A 16055-nucleotide genomic window follows, 5' to 3' on the forward strand; every position below is an offset into this window, starting at 1 on the left:
TATTTGTTTAGATATTGGGCCATGCCTAGATTATCCTTAACTTTCACTCCATCCTCAGTGTTAAACGGTTCCACTTCTTCTTTCCTTGTTTTCTTTTTATATATGTGGCTATAGACCCTTTTACTATTGGTTTTAATGCCCTTTGCAAGGTCCACTCTACATGGCTTTTGGCCTTTCTCATGGAGAGCCTGGCAGAGACAATGCCCACTCTAATTACCCAGACATTTGGTACCTAGTAACTAAGGGCTTGTCTACACTGGCAAGTTTTGTCACCAAAAACTGCCTTTTGGTGACAAAACAGCAAGCGCATACACACTACAATGGGACTTTTGTCGTGAAAAACACCCAGTTTTGGTGACAAAAAATTTCCACCGCTACGAGAGACTTGTGTCTTTTCCCCTCCCTTTATTGTCGACAAAGACCCAGTGTAGACACTGCTGATGGTTTTGTCCACAGAACTGGCTTCAGCCAGTATCCCACACTGCCTGCCCTGATCGCTCTGCTCAGTGTCATGATCTCTGCTGCCCTGCAGGCATGCACCCCTCCCCTTTCAATGCTCCAGGAAGTATCTGGGTGCTGCTCCCTTTGGGGAACAAACAAAGAGCAAATCATTGGAGTGCTGCTGTTCCACCCGGCACTAGGAACACAGACGGCTGCTGCAGCCGGACGGGGCAGACTGCTGGGTGCTTTGCCATTCCTCAGCACGGAGTGCTCCCAGAGCTACTCACGATGCTGCTCTCGGCAGCGCTCAGCTCTTCCTTCCCACAACGCTGCACTGTGGGATACATACCCACGGTGCAATATTCACCCAGTCGATGAGGGTGTCCCCAATGTGGACAGGATCTGCCGACAGAGGGAACACGTGTGAACACCCTTTGGCGATTTTTGTTTTGTCAACTTACAAGCCCTGACTCTCGGCAGGATGCCAGCCTGGTGGAACGAGCTGGAGAACAAAGGGCTGAGGGGGAGGCCAGGTTTCCTGGGGAACAAGGACAAAGGACAAAGCAGGGGGCAGGTGGGGTTTTTAAGTGGGGGGCTGCTGGACTGGGACTAGAAGGGTCAGAGAGCTCTGGGCTCTGGACTGACCCAGCTGGACTTTGCTGTAACTTTCCTGTCTGCGTTAGTGAAGGACTCGCTACGCTGAGTTCCAGACACCTAATAACCCCCCAGGCTGAGAGTCACTCCAGATAAAGGAAACTGGGGGTGCTTTGCTCCCTTTGGATGCGTAAGGTTCCTTGCGGTGTTCAATTCAGGTGGACTCCCTGCAGGGAGCTCAGGGCAGGACCCAGGGGAGCTGAAGGCTCCAATGGTCAGTCCCTGCAGATGGTGAAGCCGAGGGGCTGACCCCAGTGACAGAGTGTGACCCTCGGGGGGGCTGACTCACTGAAGGGGTCCTCCCAGGGGCCGTGACAGAGCCGTGCGAGAGCACCAGGCCTGTGGATCTGTCACTGCCCCGCCCCCCCGGCAGGGGCGGGGCTCCGGCTGGGCCCCGCCCCCCCCGGCAGGGGCGGGGCTCCGGCTGGGCCCCGCCCCCCGGCAGGGGCGGGGCTCCGGCTGGGCCGTTACCTGCGGTACATCTGCTCGCCCTGCGGGTGGCGCCCGTCCTTCAGGGCCTGCACATCATTGAAGAGCAGGCGGATCATGGCGTCCGCCTTGTCCAGGTCCCGCTCGATCTCGGCTGCCTTCTGCGGCTGCTTCCCGGCGTTCAGCAGCCGGACGTCCTGCCGGGGGCAGATGTGTTAAACCGGGGGGGGGCGTCTGAGACACGTCCCCCTTGCATGCACTGCTCCGTCCCCTTGCCCCCACGCTCTATGCACTGCCCTACCCCGCAGGCTACCTAGGGGCTGCCCCAGGCCCTCAGGTGTTGGCCAGCGCAGTGGCAGGCCTGTCCCGGGGGTCCCTGGGCAGCCCCCCGCTCCCCCAGGCTTTGCTCTCACCGACTGCAGCAGGGTGTCGGCCTGGTTCAGCTGCTCCTCACACACCCCCGACTCCATCTGCAGCTTGCTGACGATGCGCTGCAGCCACTCCAGCCTGCGCGGGGTGGGGAGGGGAGCACGGTGAACAACTGCGCCCCGCCCCCGCTGGGGGCCCCCCGTGCAGCCCCCCGCCCCCGCTGTGGGCCCCCCGTGCAGCCCCCCGTCCCCCCGTGCAGCCCCCCGCCCCCGCTGGGGGCGCCCCGTGCAGCCCCCCGCCCCCGCTGGGGGCGCCCCGTCCAGCCCCCCGCCCCGCTGGGGGCGCCCCGTCCCCCCGTGCAGCCCCCCGTGCAGCCCCCCGCCCCCGCTGTGGGCTCCCCATCCCCCCGCCCCGCTGTGGGCTCCCCGTCCCCCCATCCAGCCCCCCGCCCCCGCTGGGGGCGCCCCGTCCCCCCGTGCAGCCCCCCGCCCCCGCTGTGGGCGCCCCGTCCAGCCCCACGCCCCGCTGGGGGCGCCCCGTCCCCCCGTCCAACCCCCCCCCCCCCCGCTGGGGGCGCCCCGTCCCCCACCCCTCCTGTGGGCACCCCAGCCCCCCGCCCAGCCCCCGCCTTCCTCTGCCTCACCCCAACCCAGCCCCACTCGTGCGCACCCCAGTCCTGGTGGCCAGGGCAACCCCAGGCCCCCGGGACGCCACCCCTGCTCTGCCACGCGCCTGTGGGAAAGGCAGAGCCCCCCCACCCCCTTCGTCTCTGCTGGAGCCTGGAGCTCAGGGCGAGCCGGGAGCCCCAGCGGCACTGCCCGTGGCCAGCCTGCGCTCGGCTCTGTTTGCTCGGCGGGCAGCCGGGGCTGGGCTTCCTGAGGGAGGCACCCGGCGGGCGGTGAGTCACCAGCCGTATGGTTCCCATTACGGGCTGCGAGGCCAGGGCGGGAACACCCCGGCCCCGAGCCGCTGCCAGCGGCAGCCTGGCCTGGAGAGGGTCCTGGGCCAGCCAGCCCCCCCGAACAACCCCCCCCACCTCAGCCCCCCGACCCCCGTCAGCCAGCCCTTCTCCCCTGCCCACGGCCCCTCCACCGCCAGCCAGCCTTTCCCCACCCCAGATCTCCATCCCCCCCCCCCGATCTCCCTCCCAGCTCCCGCCCCAGGTTCCTTCCCAGCCCTTCCCCACCCCACATTCCCTCCCAGCCCCCTGGGCTCCCACCTTCCCCCCGAAGCACTGACCTCTCAAATTCAGCACGCAGCAGCTTCTCGCGCTCCAGGATGGCGACATGCAGCTTGCCCCACTCCTTCTCCACATCCAGCGGGTGGTAGCCGGGGGACACTTGCAGCTGCCCGGCCTGCACTGTGCCCTGCGCCGGCAAGAGGGGGTGTTACATGGACTAGGAGGGCCACCCCTGAGGCAGATCGGGGGCCAGCTCCTGATACACACAGAAATGGGGCCTTTGAAGCTACGGGGCCATGGGATGGGGGGCCACGTGAGGACCAATCTGCAGCACCCAGCCTGAGGGGTCCATGGGGCAGTGCAGGAGTGGGGGACACAAACACTGGTTGGCCCCACTCGGGAGGGCTTTGCTCTGGGCATGCCCAGGATCTGCAGGGGCTGGGCCGGTGGGGAGCTGGGGATGCCCAGCTGCAGGGCCCACACCGCATGACACAGAGTCACAGGACAGCTCCCCCGGTCACATGCCGGGCGCAGCCCCCTCGTGCTCAGGGATGAGGGGCTCGGCACAGCCCAGGGGGGGATGGGAGGGGAGGGGACGGGAGGGGCTCGGCACAGCCCCAGGGGGGGATGGGAGGGGAGGGGACGGGAGGGGCGTGGCACAGCCCCAGGGGGGGATGGGAGGGAACGGGATGGGAGGGGCGTGGCACAGTCCTGGGGGGGACGGGAGGGGCGTGGCACAGCTCCGGGGGGGATGGGAGGGGCGTGGCACAGCCCCGGGGGGGGGACGGGAGGGGAGGGGCGTGGCACAGCCCTGTCGGCTGTATGTAGGACTCGGGGCGGCTCTCTGCCAGGGGGTCCCTGGGGCATCACCCCGCTCACCTCCAACGACTGGTAAATGACCTTGGAGCGGTTCTTGTCGGCCTCCTTGGCCGGGAGCTCGGTTTCCTTGAACTTCAGGAACTGGCGCCACAGGAGCTGGGGGGGAAGCTGGGGTTAGGGCACAGGGGAGGCAGGGCAGGCCCCGGGGTAGGGGAGGGGCCCCGTGCGACCCACCTGTGACCAGCTGCCCGGGGGCTCTGTGCCAGGAGCAGGGTCACCATCAGTAGGGCCCATGCCTGGCCAGCCTCTTCCTAGCCCAGCACGCAGGGCTTATCCTCACTAGCCCCTGCCCCCCACCGAGGAGACGACATCCCCACTCCGGGCTGGGACAAGGCCCCCCAGCCAGGGGTTGGGATCCGGAGCTGAGCTGGCCCCACGCACGGCCCCGCCCCACGGGTTCTTCTTGGCCGCCTTTGACTCACGAGGGGCTGGCATGGAAGGAATGAGTCAGACGCCCTCCCCCTGCTTGGGGAGCCCCTTGATCCCCCGCCCGCTGCGCTGCCCCACTCCTCTGGCTTGCCTGCCTCCTAGATTCATAGATACTAAGGTCAGAAGGGACCATTCTGATCATCTAGCCCGACCTCCTGCACAGCGCAGGCCACAGAATCTCACCCACCCACTCCTGCGAAAAACCTCACCCATGTCACCACCCTCCTCCCTCCCTCTCTCCCGCCCACCCCCCCGGGGTGAGGAGCTGGGCCCTGCCAGGCCCCCCTGACTCAGCCTGGCCCTCACGGGGCCGGCTGCCCCCTACGCTGGGCTCAGACCCCCCAAGTGAGGGCAGCTGCCAGCGCAGAGACGGGCTGGGCATCCCAGGAGCCAGATGCCAGCTCCCCTACGGCCCCAGGGACCCACAGACTCTGCCTCCCCCTCGCTGCCATCGGGACGCACCCACTCCCTCGGGAGCTCTGTGGGCCCCTCCTTCTGGGGGCGTCCAGGCGGCTCCTGTGTGGGGGTGGGGCCTGGGCACCTGGGCACACTGCCGAGCTCCCCCACCCAGCACCGGGGCCTTTCATCTCCTGCCAGCGGCAGCTGCGTCGGGCCAGGACGAGAAGGGAGCCAGGAGACAGAACACGCGGCTCGGAGACCCTGGCCCCCCCGCCAGCTCAGGCTCTGAGCACACCCCCAGCCCAGCCCAGGAGCCACTCAGTGCGCAGCCCCCCACCGGGAGGGGCACTCCAGCATGGCAAGGCACAGCCTGTGCTGCTCCCTCTCCATGTCCAGCGGTGGGAGATGGGTGGCAGCTGAAGAGGCCATGTGGGCTGCTCCTGCCCCAGCGAGAAGGGGCACTGAAGGAACCGGGGGGCCCCAAAGGGCACCCGTAGCTGGGGAGATGAGGCTGTGCAGCCTGGGGACAAGAGGTCCCCAGAGCCCCATCCCCGGGAATCAGCCCCACATGGCCCAGACAGCCAGGCCCCTCACCTCGATCTCCTCGTAGCTGGCCGGCACCTTGCGCTCCTCGAAGAGGATGGTGTGATTGCGAATCCACTGCAGCAGCGCCGTCACCACCTCGCGGTACTCCTGCCACCGCAGCTGCAGCTCCTAGGGGACAGGCGAGAGCATGGCCCCGGGTCCCCGCAGCTGCCGGGCTGGCCGGCCTCGCCTCCCCTCCCCGGCCCCCAGGAGTGGAGAGAGAGCACAGAAACGGATGGGTGGGATTCGGGGCCGAGCTCCTTGGCGGGCAGGAATCGCTGGTTTCCCTGGGACCATCTCGGCTGGAATCACCCCTGGATGGGAACCTCAGTGACTGGCCAATCACCCCCATCACCGGAATTTTCAGTACTGTTTTTATGACCCCGTGTGTGCCTCAGTTTCCCCTACATGCTGCACCGTTACCCAGTGCGGGAGGAGGGGACAGGACTGTTTGCTCTCAAGGCATGGCTAAGAGCTTGAGAGCACAGGCCTGGGAGGCGGGAGGGGGGGTAGGGAGAGGTTTCCCCACCTCTGCAGGGAGGCTGAGCAAAGACCCCCCCCAGCTCGAGAACAAAGCACTGTGAGGAGTGAGGTGAGGGGGTAGGTGCCGGCTGCTGGAAGGAGCCTGGGCTCACCTGGGAACTGCCCAAGGAGGTCAGACGGACAGACAGACAGAGCTGGAACAACGGGGCTCTTACAGCTGGGCTCCGGGCTCCGGGCTGACCCCACCGGTCGGGGCTTTAACCCGCGTTTCCCTGGGCGACCCTGAGCACATCCCGTGCTGTGAGCAGCTAGCTAACAACCCGGCTGTGACCGCGCGGAGAGTGTCCCTGCGAACGCTGGGCGAGGGGCACTAGCCCCTGCTGCGGGGCCGGGTCTCCCCAGGGGTCTGGCCCAGTTGGATTCGCTGGGCAGAGCTGAGGGTGTGGGGCAGGAGGACTGGAGCCCCCAGGGTTGAGGCTGAGGAGGCCAAGAGGCCGCGTGGCTGCCCGTGAGCCGGGAGAGAGGCCCTGGGGGTCTGGCCCACTGAAGGGTTCCTCCCAGACCATTCCCAAGCCGGGGCCTAGCACCGATCCCGGGGCTCCGTGACACAGGGGACCCCCACCCTCTGCTGGGAAGCACGGCTGAGCGGGAGACAAAGGCCAGAGGCGTCAGGCAAGGGGAGGGAGGGGGAGCTCTATGCTTAGCCTGCTTCTCTGGCGCCAGCCCCCAGCCTCAGGCACCTTCCTGTTCCCTGGCGTCTCTGCAGATTGCCAGGGCTCCCACGGCCTGTGGCTCATCGGGCCCCGCTGCAGGGAGCGTGGAGAGAGGGATTGCCGGCGTATCATGGCCTGTCCCTGTGGCACAGCGGGGCTCCCGGGCCCTGGCAGGCTGGGCACATGCCAGCCCCAGAGACGCAGCGGCCCCGAAGCCCTATGGCCTCCACAGCCCCATACTCACATTAGCCTTGATGCCGACTGACACCTCGGGCACACGGGGCATGACATCGTACAGCGACGAGACATAGGTGATGATGGACTTCTCGTCCGGCTGGGGCACGTCCACATCTGGGGGGAGGGCAGAGCGTGAGCAGCTGTGGGGGAGCCCCAGCCCAGGGGTCTCCACCTGCAGAGGACTGCCCCCCGTACTCATGGGATGCACCCATTCACCACCGGGCCAAGGGGCTGCTGCACCCAAGGGTTCCCTGCAAGGAGCAGAGCCACTGGGTGGCTGCCCCAGGCCAGGAAGGGGCTGTGTGCGTGGCACAGGGACCCTTCCCCACCTCGTACCTTCAGGGTCCAGCAGGCGCGTCACCCCCAGGTCCCGCTCGGCCACGGTGAAGGCCTGGTCCAGGTTCTCCAGGTTGGTCTGGCGATACACCTTGTTCATGTCGATGAGCATGGGCCTGCATCAGAGACGGAGCGTGTGAGGGGCCCGGCATCCCCAGAGCTGTAAACCCCAAGCCCAGCTTGGAGCCTGCTCTGGGGCCCCACTGACAGCTCGGCCCCACCCCCTACGCCATGCCAGGGCTGCAGCAGCTGGGACGCCTGGGGGCACTGTCTGGTGGGAGCTGTGGGCTGGGCCAGGTCTGTGCCCCCCAAAGAGCACATCACCAGCATCCTCCACTGCAGGGGCTAGGAGAACCCCTTGCGGGCCGGGCAAGCCGCAGCACCGGGCCCCCTCGCGGGCCGCAGCACCGGGCCCCCTCGCGGGCCCTAGCACCGGGCCCCCTCGCGGGCTGGGCGGGCCCCAGCACCGGGCCCCCTCGCGGGCCGCAGCACCAGGACCCCTCGCGGGCCGGGCGGGCCCCAGCACCGGGCCCCCTCGCGGGCCGCAGCACCAGGACCCCTCGCGGGCCGGGCGGGCCCCAGCACCGGGCCCCCTCGCGGGCCGGGCGGGCCCCAGCACTTAACCCTTGCACAACTGGGGGAAACGCGAGATGCTGACTCATACCATGGGCCGGGCCGGCAGCCCCTGTGCGCGCCCTCCCTCTCCCCCCTGCAGCTTGTCGGCTGTGGGGCCAGGAGAGCTCTAACCAGCCCCCACAGCTCAGCACAGTCCAACGCTCTCCCCACCCGGCAGTCAGGCTGGCTCCTGCCAGCTCCCCGGCCCGGCCCAGGCGGGGCACCTCAGTACGACACCGGGGGTCATTCCCCCAGCCCTGCCGCTGGCGCCGCGCCCCTCACAGCTACGAGGCAGCTCCCCTGACTTGGGGGCTTGGGCAGCCTGCCGAGCCCCGCGCCCGCAGCAGGAGCCATAGCCCGGCAGAGAGCGGGAGCCGACCTCCCCGAGGCCTTGCCTGGGGAAGCCAGGTAACGCTGCCCCGAGATGGCAGATCTGCTCCGGCTCTGCAGAGCCAACTACCCCCCCCACCGCCGCTGCACCAGATGCCTGGAGGCCCTGTTCCAGTGGGGGCCAGCCCAGGTTTCTGTCCCCCCCCACTCCGCTCAACAGCTGTGAACGCGGGTACTTTTAACTGACTGCTGCACCCCGGGGCGGATGAGTTGAGGCAGAACAAGCTCTGCCCGTCCCCCCCACAAGATCAGCCCCCCAGCCAGTGCAGCCTGGGGGGAGGGGGCAGCTGCGGCCAGTCAAGGCTTTGCCCTGGCTCCCCTAGCCCACCCACTGCACCGGTGCCTACAGTTCCTGAAGCCGCAGGGTGGAGTGCAGGGAGTACAGCGAGCTGCTGACGTTGGGGGTCTCCAGCACAGCGGGGTCGGCGATCTCCTCGCACAGCATCACCACCTGCTCCTCTGCCCCCGCCCGGGACCCCGTTGAGCTGCCTGGCCCCCGCCGGTGCAGCTTCTTCTTCACCCGCTGGCGCGAGCTCCTCTCCATGCCGGGCTCGAGCCTTCCTCTGCTCACTGCGCTGGGGAGCTGAGACCCCTGGCCGAGCCGCCCTGGTGCCGGGGAGCCAGGACCCCTGGCCGAGCCGCCCGCCCTGACGCTGGGGAGCCGGGACCCCTGGCCGAGCCGCCTGTCCTGACGCCGCGATGCCGGGGAGTCACCCTCTCCCTGCAGAGCGGAGGCTGTGCTATGCTGCCAGCCCCACGTTCTCCCCCTGCCTCTCCCGGGGCGGGGCGGCTCCTGCACATACTTGTTACACTTACAAAGGAAGCTGTAAGGGAGCTGACGTAGCCTCCAGCAGGCCCCCGCCCCCCCCCCCCAGCCGAGGGCAGCGCTGTGTGCCGGGGATGGGCAGCGCGGCCCTGGCAGTCCAGGCAGGTGAGGCATACAGGGTCGGAGGGGGTCCGCCTGCCCAGCCCGGCTCTCAGTGACGCTGGCACGACAATGGGCTGATGGGCTGGAACTTGTCTGGAGATTTTGCATTTTACGCAGGCCCCAAGCGCCAGGCCCAGCTGTGGGGGCTCCTCCAACAGCCGCCTCTCCAAGGGAAGGCAAGTGAGATGGGCCCGATCCCGCTGAGACGGGCCCATTGTGATCTGCCTGCACGTGCTGCCCCTACTCTGCTTGGAGAGCCCCCTCCTGGGCCTCCCCAGCCCACAGCCCTGCTCTGGGAGCCCCCCCATGGGGACTGCAGGATGGCAAGGGGCCCAGATGGCTCAGGGACCCTGGCAGCAGCTGCTGTGTGTCAGCTAAGTCACTCGCTCGGGGAGCCCAGGTGGCTAGGAGAGGGGCTAGCTGGGGGGGCTGTGCCAGCCCCCAGGAGCCTGGGAAGGGAAAACAGTTCCTGCTTCCAGGGGTGGCGCAGGGCGCGGCCCGGCTCCACCTCTCTGAACTATCCAGCTAGCTGTCCCGACATGCTCCCGCAGAACTTGCTGCCTAGGGCGATAGGCGCCTGCCAGAGCCAAGTGGGGCGGGGCAGGGCAGGGCACCCTTGCCAGCCTCTCCCGCAGTCTTTGCCAACTCAGGGATGCAGCCCCAGCCAAGGGGGTGGTTGGGCCGAGATCACACAGAGCAGTCACTGCCCCCCAACCCTCCAGTGCGGCGGCCACCCCAGAGCAAGGGAGCCCAGCACCCCTGGGCTCGCAGAGCTGCGTGTGGGGCAGCCCCCGCAGAGCTGTGCACTGACCACTGGGCACACACTTACCAGCCAGCGAGTTTGAGTCCCTGCTCCCCCCGGCTCCCACCCCCAGTGCAGGCCGTGCCCAGCCCCCGCCCATCTCTCACTTGTGATGGTGGATGATGGCGTTGAAGAGACGTCCATCCCGCCAGCTCGTGGTGAAGTTGTCGCAGTGCAGGCCCTGGTAGCCCTCCACCATGCGCTGCGACCACAGCAGCAGCTTCTCCTTGGCCGTCATGTCCTCGGACTGCCCGCTCACCTGGATGTCCGAGATCTGGAAGGGACGGATATGCGTCAGCCAGCCACCCTGGCCCTGTGGAGCCCCTATCCAGCGCTCCGCTGGGAGCCTCCTGCACCCCCTGGCCCAGGGACACCCTGGGACAAAGCGGGAAAGTTCTTAATGTTTTCTCTGAATACTGTGTGTGCCTCAGTTTCCCCTCTGTGTTATTCAGGTCTCTTGGTGGTGGGATAAGGGGGTGTGACCGTTCCAGAGACCCGGAGAGGGCAGGCGCAAGTGCAACTGGCTGCAGAGAACAGTGGACACCCTGTAGCCTGGCAACTGATGGTCGGTCCTGTCGCGGAGTCCCTGGGCGATGCTCTGGAGCTGCTCCCTACGAAGCCAGTCAGGACTCTGGAGAAGTCTCCTGTCTGGGAGCAGCCTGTCTGCAGGACACACAGCTCACCCGGCTCCCCCCTTCCTGGTCTGACCTCAGAGCATTCAGCGTCCTCTGCCCTCCGTGCGCTTCCCACAGCCAATCCGCCCAGGTGGGGTCCTGGGGAAGCCAGAGGGTCCTGCCCCCCAACTCCGCAGTCAGACGTGACTCTCAGCCAGCCAGTAAAACAGAAGGTTTATTAGACAACAGGAACATGGTCTAACACAGAGCTTGGAGGTGCAGAGAACAGGACCCCTCAGCTGGGTCCATTTTGGGGGGCAGTGAGCCAGACAACCACATCTGCACTTCACTCCTCGTCCCCAGCCAGCCCCAAACTGAAACTCCCTCCAGCCCCCTCCCCCCCTCCTCTGGGCTTTGTCCCTTTCCCAGGCCAGGAGGGCACCGGATTCCTTTGTTCTCCAACCTTTTATCTCTCACTTTGCAGGGGGGAAGGGCCCAGGCCATCAGTGGCCAGGAAACAGGGTGTCGGCCATTCTCTGTGTCCAGACCCCTGCCCACACCTGCCCTCCAGGGCTCTGCAAGGATCACGCACCCTTATCCCACCACCTAGACACTTAAGATCTGCATAGGGGAAACTGAGGCACCCCCACACTATTCAGAGGAAACATTCAGAACAGTCCCGCTTCGTCACAGGTCCCCATCCAGCGGGAGGTGTTGGTGCAGAGCAGGTGACCTGCTGGCCTGGGGAAGAAACAAAGGAGGGAGGAGGGGCAATGGGTGTGAGGGAGGCCAGGCAGTTGGAAGGGGTCATCTCCTGGAGCGGGAGACTGGGGCACCAGGCCCTGGATCCCCCCAGGATGGACTTTGCTGCTCCCGATTCCTGTGCTAACACGCTCTGTTCTACGCTGTGTTCCTGTCGACTAATAAACCTCTGTGTTACACGCGGGCTGAAAGTCACTGCTGCCTGCGGCGTTGGGGGGTGTGCAAGGCTTCCCCAGGGGCGAACAGGGGGCTGAACGCTCCGAGGTCAGACCCAGGGAGCACCGAAGCCGAGCAGGCTCCTTGCCCTGGTGCGAGGTTGCCCTGCGGGGAGTCGCGCTACACCAGAGTCCTGCCTGGCTTCACTCGGGGCCACTCCCGAGCACCCTGGGACTCTGTCTCACCCACCCCAGGACGCAGCTGTCTCCAGTGGCGAGGCTCCAGACAGCAGAGCAGCCTCCTTCCTGTTTCACTTGGGACCGCAGCCCGCGGGGGGCGGTTCGGGGCTGCTCGCACTCAACACAAGCGCCCACGCTGGGCACAAACTCTCAACCCCAGCAGAAATGGCACCTGAATCACAGCCCAGCTCTGCACGCCTCCCCCCCGCCGCAGGGGGCTCTCTGGCCCCCAACCAGGGACATGTCCTGTGGCACACGCTGCCCCCGCCCCCACCCGACAGAGGCTGCAGGCTGGGCCACGACAGTGGGCAGAACGGAAGCACCTGCTCCGCCAGCTGCCTGGCATCTCTCCACTCCCGGTGCTCGCCCCAGAGCACATGGCAGGTCCCGATGCTCTGGGCACTCCATGACCAGCCTGCCCCCGCTGCTCCCCCACTGCTGCAGCAGGGATACTGCCCAGACCCCAGCCTGGTCCCGCTCTCCTGACCTGGGCAGGGACAAGAGCCCACAGGCAGCCTCCTGGAACACCAGGACTCCTGGCTCCAGAGCCCTATGGTTGGGCTCTGCAAGCTGAGCTGCCCCTCCTCCCCAGTGCAGCCTGTGGGGAAGGGGGGCCCTGCCCCACCCCGTTCGCACCTCTGGGGGTTGTGTTCTACTGGGACAGAGGAGCTGCAGAGCCTGGCCAGGAAGAGCAGCGTGCGAGTCGGGCTGACAGCCATGCCCAGCTCCAGGCCAGGCAGCACAGGGGTCCCCAGCAAGAGCCAGCCCCAAGGAGCAGTGAGGCGATGTGTGTGCAGCCGCAGGGGGGACCTGCGTGCAATGGACCAGGGGCGGCCGGGCGGCCAGGCCAAGAAGCCTGTGGCTGGGGCCAGCTCCGCTGGTTCCTGCCATTCCCAGGTGGTTGGTGAGAACTGGGCAGCTCCAGCTTCACCAGGGCTCCGCCGGCCCCCGGCACAGCACCCGCGAGAACAGGAAACAACTGTGGCTAGCTCGCGGGAGCAGGCACGGATGCCAGCCAGGGCCCGTGTGTCTGAGTCATCCCGGCGGCCAGGCTCCGCCCTGGGGCTAAGCTGTGCTTCAGCAGCTTGGCACAGGGAGTGGGTGACTCAGCCTCCAAAACACTGCCCCTGCGGCTGCCACGTTCCCGCCCAGGCAGCCGGCGTCGCCCCTCCCGCGCCGCGCCGGGGCTGGTGGAGCCCAGCATTCCCCGCAGAGGCCAAGGGCCATGCCCCAGCCGGAGGGCAGGAGGCTCCCTCGGCAGGGAGTAGCTGAGGTCAGGTCAGGGGGAGGGAGAAGCAAGGAGCCCCCAGGTCTCACCCCACTCCAGAGCAGCTCCCCCCTCAGCCCTGCCCCACGGCCCTCCCGGCCCAAGCCCCGGGTTGCCAGCTCTAGAGATGGGAGCAGGGCCTCGCCCTACCCAATGCCAGCCCCATGGGAGCCAGTGAAAGAGAGCGAGAGCAAGCGCAAGCGCTCTAGCCCTGGCCTTTCCCAGCAGAGGGCCGGGGGGAAAGGGGGCGGGGGGGCGGGCAGGTGGAGCCAGGCTCACCTGGAAGTGGAGGATGATGGTCCAGATGAGGCCCAGCGTAAGCTTGGGGTTGCCGTCGGCGATGTCATCGTTGCGGATGTTCACCAGCTTCACCTGCCGACACCAGAGCCGCAGTTACGTCATGGGGCCCAACGGGCTCCTCAGGCTGCAGGCCTGGGGCCTGCCCCTCTCCCAGCCCCTGGCGAGACCCCCCCCCCATCTCAGCTGGGGTGGAACCTGCCCCTCCTCTGCTCCCCAGCCCCAGCCTACCCCCCCCCCCCGCAGCTCACCTGCCGGTGTTTCAGGTAATCCAGGGCAATCTGCACATTCTGCAGCTTATGGAAGCGCATTCGCCCCTTCTCGCGGGGCTGCAAAGACAGAAGGAGCAGGAGGGTGAGTGGCCGAGCCGGGGCGCCAGGGCCCCCCTAGTGCCCTGAGCACTCCTCCCCCCACGCAGGGCAGGGCCAGCAGCCCTGGTGCAGGTCAGGTCCCCGCTGCCAAACTGCGGAGCCAGGGCTCTGGGGAGAAGTGAGAGCAAGAGGAACTCAACAGCTGGTGCCCCCAGTCAGTAGGTGCCAGGACCCCTCCCCCCATAGGTGTAGCTCAAGGCGGGGCAGAAGCTGAGCGGTCCCCCTTGGCCAGACCTAGCTGCCCTAACTGGCTCCTCTCCCAGGTGCCCATTCCATTGCCCCATGCCCCAGCAGGCCGGGGGCTGCGCAGTCACCCCGAGGGGCTGCAGCAGGAGCAGGCTCAGCCGTCGGCGATGACAGAGCTCCCCAGGGACTGACGGACAGAGTCAATGGGGCAGCCCCTTTCCTCGCACTACCCCCCAGCCCAAGGGCCCTGCCCTGCAACTGCTGGGCCGCAGGAGCCCATTGCTAGAGGAGAAGCCAGGGCCCAGCTCTCCGGGGTCAAAGAAGAACTGCACCCAGGGCATCCCCTGCTGCCTCCAGTTCTCCCCTGCCCCGGCCCCGAGGCTGCAGGGTGCCACGGCCGAGGTGCTCAGGACAGAACCAGGGCTCACGGCGCAAGCAGGGTTAGCACAGGGCTTACAAACCATGCGGACAGAGGACAGGGGCTGGAGAGGAATGGCTGCTGGCCTCGGCGCCCCTGGCAGGTGGGAACCAGGCTGGTGCTCAGTGCCGGGGTCCCGCCAGGCCCCAGAGCCAGCTGCCCACAGCTCAGCCCGCCCGGTCACCGCCTCTCCAGGTCCCTTGGCAGCACCACTCCCCACGCTGCAGGGCCCGAGGGCAGTGCCCAGGAGACGGGGCACATCCCAGCCGGACTGCTGGGCTGGGACCCCCCTTCGCTAGCTGGAACAGGAGGCTCCCAGCAGCGGGCCGGAGCTGTGGGGCGCGGAGCCTGAAGGAAAGGGCAGCGCAGGGGGTGTGGGGCTGGGCCCGGAAATCCTCAGCCACTAGTTGCTCCCACGGGAGGCTGGAAGGAAATGTGCCGAACGAAACAATAGTAAGGAAAGTGCTGAGCACGGCTGGGCTGCGACTCTGAGCTTCCTCCAGGGCACCTGGATACAGCTGGCCAGCCCTGCCCCATGGCCAGCACCCACCAGCCCCAGGGCAGGCCAGGGCCCGGCTCTGCCTTCCTGCGCCCTCCCCGCACAGCCTGGGGGCAGCGAGAGCTCCGGAGCCCGAGATGGCGCCCCTGTGCGGGGAGCACAGCAAAGTGCCACGCCGCACACAGCACGTGGCGCTCCGAGACGCCTGCTCCTCCCGGCGCCTGCAAGGGGTGCCAAGCACAGCCCAGGGAAATGGGCATGACGCAGTGCAAGCCTCCGGCCCTGCAAAAAGGGACCTGGCGCTCGCACGGCCAGGAGGGACCAGGACGTCCGTGTCAGACCGCGCACGGATGCTGGGGCACTGCGGCCACACCAACAGAGGGGAGAGCCCCCCCCCAAGCGCCAAGCTGGGGCACTGGGGCCAGCCCTGCCTGCTGGGGAGAGCACCCGCTGCTGAGCCCCCACCCCGCTCCCTGCCCTATAGCGCTCCTGGGGCCAGCCCTGCCTGCTGGGGAGAGCGCCCCCTGCTGAGCCCCTGCAGCACTCCCAGCCCAGTACAGCCCTCAGAGGACAAGCCCACCCCAAGCACATTGCAGCTGGCCTCTGCACCAACCGCAGCCCCCCCCGCAGCACCCCGCAGCGCCCCGGGCAGCCCCCCTGCAGCAGGTCCCAGCCGGCGGCGCGAGTGGCTGGGGGCGCGGCGGGCTCGGAGAGGTCTCTGCCCCGGCAGGCGCGGCCCCCAGGAGCGCGGCAGGCCCCAGAGCCTCCCCCGGCCGTGCCTGCCCCGCTGCTGCACCCCCCAGCCCGGCTCGCCCCAGCAGCCCAGCCAGTCGCAGGCGAGCGGCGCGCTTAGCCGGGCTGCGAGCGGCTGGGCTTGCCATGACGTCGTGGCTCCCCAGCCAATGGGGCGGCGCGGGGCCGGGCGGGGAGCAAAGGCGGAACCACTCACCAGCCGCAAGCTCCTGATCAGGTCTCGCTCCCTCGGCTAGCCAGCAAGAGCAGTGCAAAGACAGGAGGCCAGAGAGCAGAGGTCAGGGGTCAGCAGACAGGTACAAAGAAGCAGAAAGTTCAGTGTAGCAAAGTAACGTTAGTGTGTTAAAAGCCCACAATGCACCGGGGGGGCCGAGTCTCAGGGCGCGGGGGGGGCGCGAGCCAGGGCCTGAGCCGGGGGAGCCCTGGGGAGCACGGGGGGCCTAGGAACCAGACTGATTTCCCTAGTAGGTACAGCGAGAGGTCGGGGTCAGAGCATGCGGGGTCAGCAGGCAGGTGTGTCAGGGAAGCCAGGTCACGACCCTCCTCCAAGGGGACCGGGCCCGAGTCTGCAGGGTTTGGGGGAGGTGGTGCTGGGCCGGGCAGGGGCCCAGCCTATGGGTCAGC

General features: G+C 67.6%; 1 protein-coding gene across 22 annotated transcripts in view; it reads right to left on the bottom strand.

Moving 5' to 3' along the window:
• PLEC (plectin) overlaps window positions 1-16055 on the bottom strand; it is a 166566-nt gene that overhangs the window by 38986 nt on the left and 111525 nt on the right. For 16 of the 22 annotated variants that reach the window (XM_043507194.1, XM_043507196.1, XM_038391702.2 and 13 more), the window contains 11 exons: window positions 15628-15663; window positions 13456-13533; window positions 13187-13279; window positions 9977-10143; window positions 7135-7250; window positions 6806-6912; window positions 5375-5494; window positions 3953-4048; window positions 3133-3260; window positions 1938-2031; window positions 1567-1721 (listed from right to left, as the gene is read on the bottom strand). In XM_043507194.1, the coding sequence (XP_043363129.1) occupies window positions 1567-1721; window positions 1938-2031; window positions 3133-3260; window positions 3953-4048; window positions 5375-5494; window positions 6806-6912; window positions 7135-7250; window positions 9977-10143; window positions 13187-13279; window positions 13456-13533; window positions 15628-15663 (1190 nt within the window). The remainder of the gene's footprint in view (window positions 1-1566; window positions 1722-1937; window positions 2032-3132; window positions 3261-3952; window positions 4049-5374; window positions 5495-6805; window positions 6913-7134; window positions 7251-9976; window positions 10144-13186; window positions 13280-13455; window positions 13534-15627; window positions 15664-16055) is intronic. The other 6 variants (XM_043507195.1, XM_043507206.1, XM_038391700.2 and 3 more) reach the window with 1 other exon arrangement.

This window comes from Dermochelys coriacea, chromosome 2, assembly GCF_009764565.3.
Source record: "Dermochelys coriacea isolate rDerCor1 chromosome 2, rDerCor1.pri.v4, whole genome shotgun sequence".
Classification (NCBI taxonomy): Eukaryota; Metazoa; Chordata; order Testudines; family Dermochelyidae; genus Dermochelys; species Dermochelys coriacea.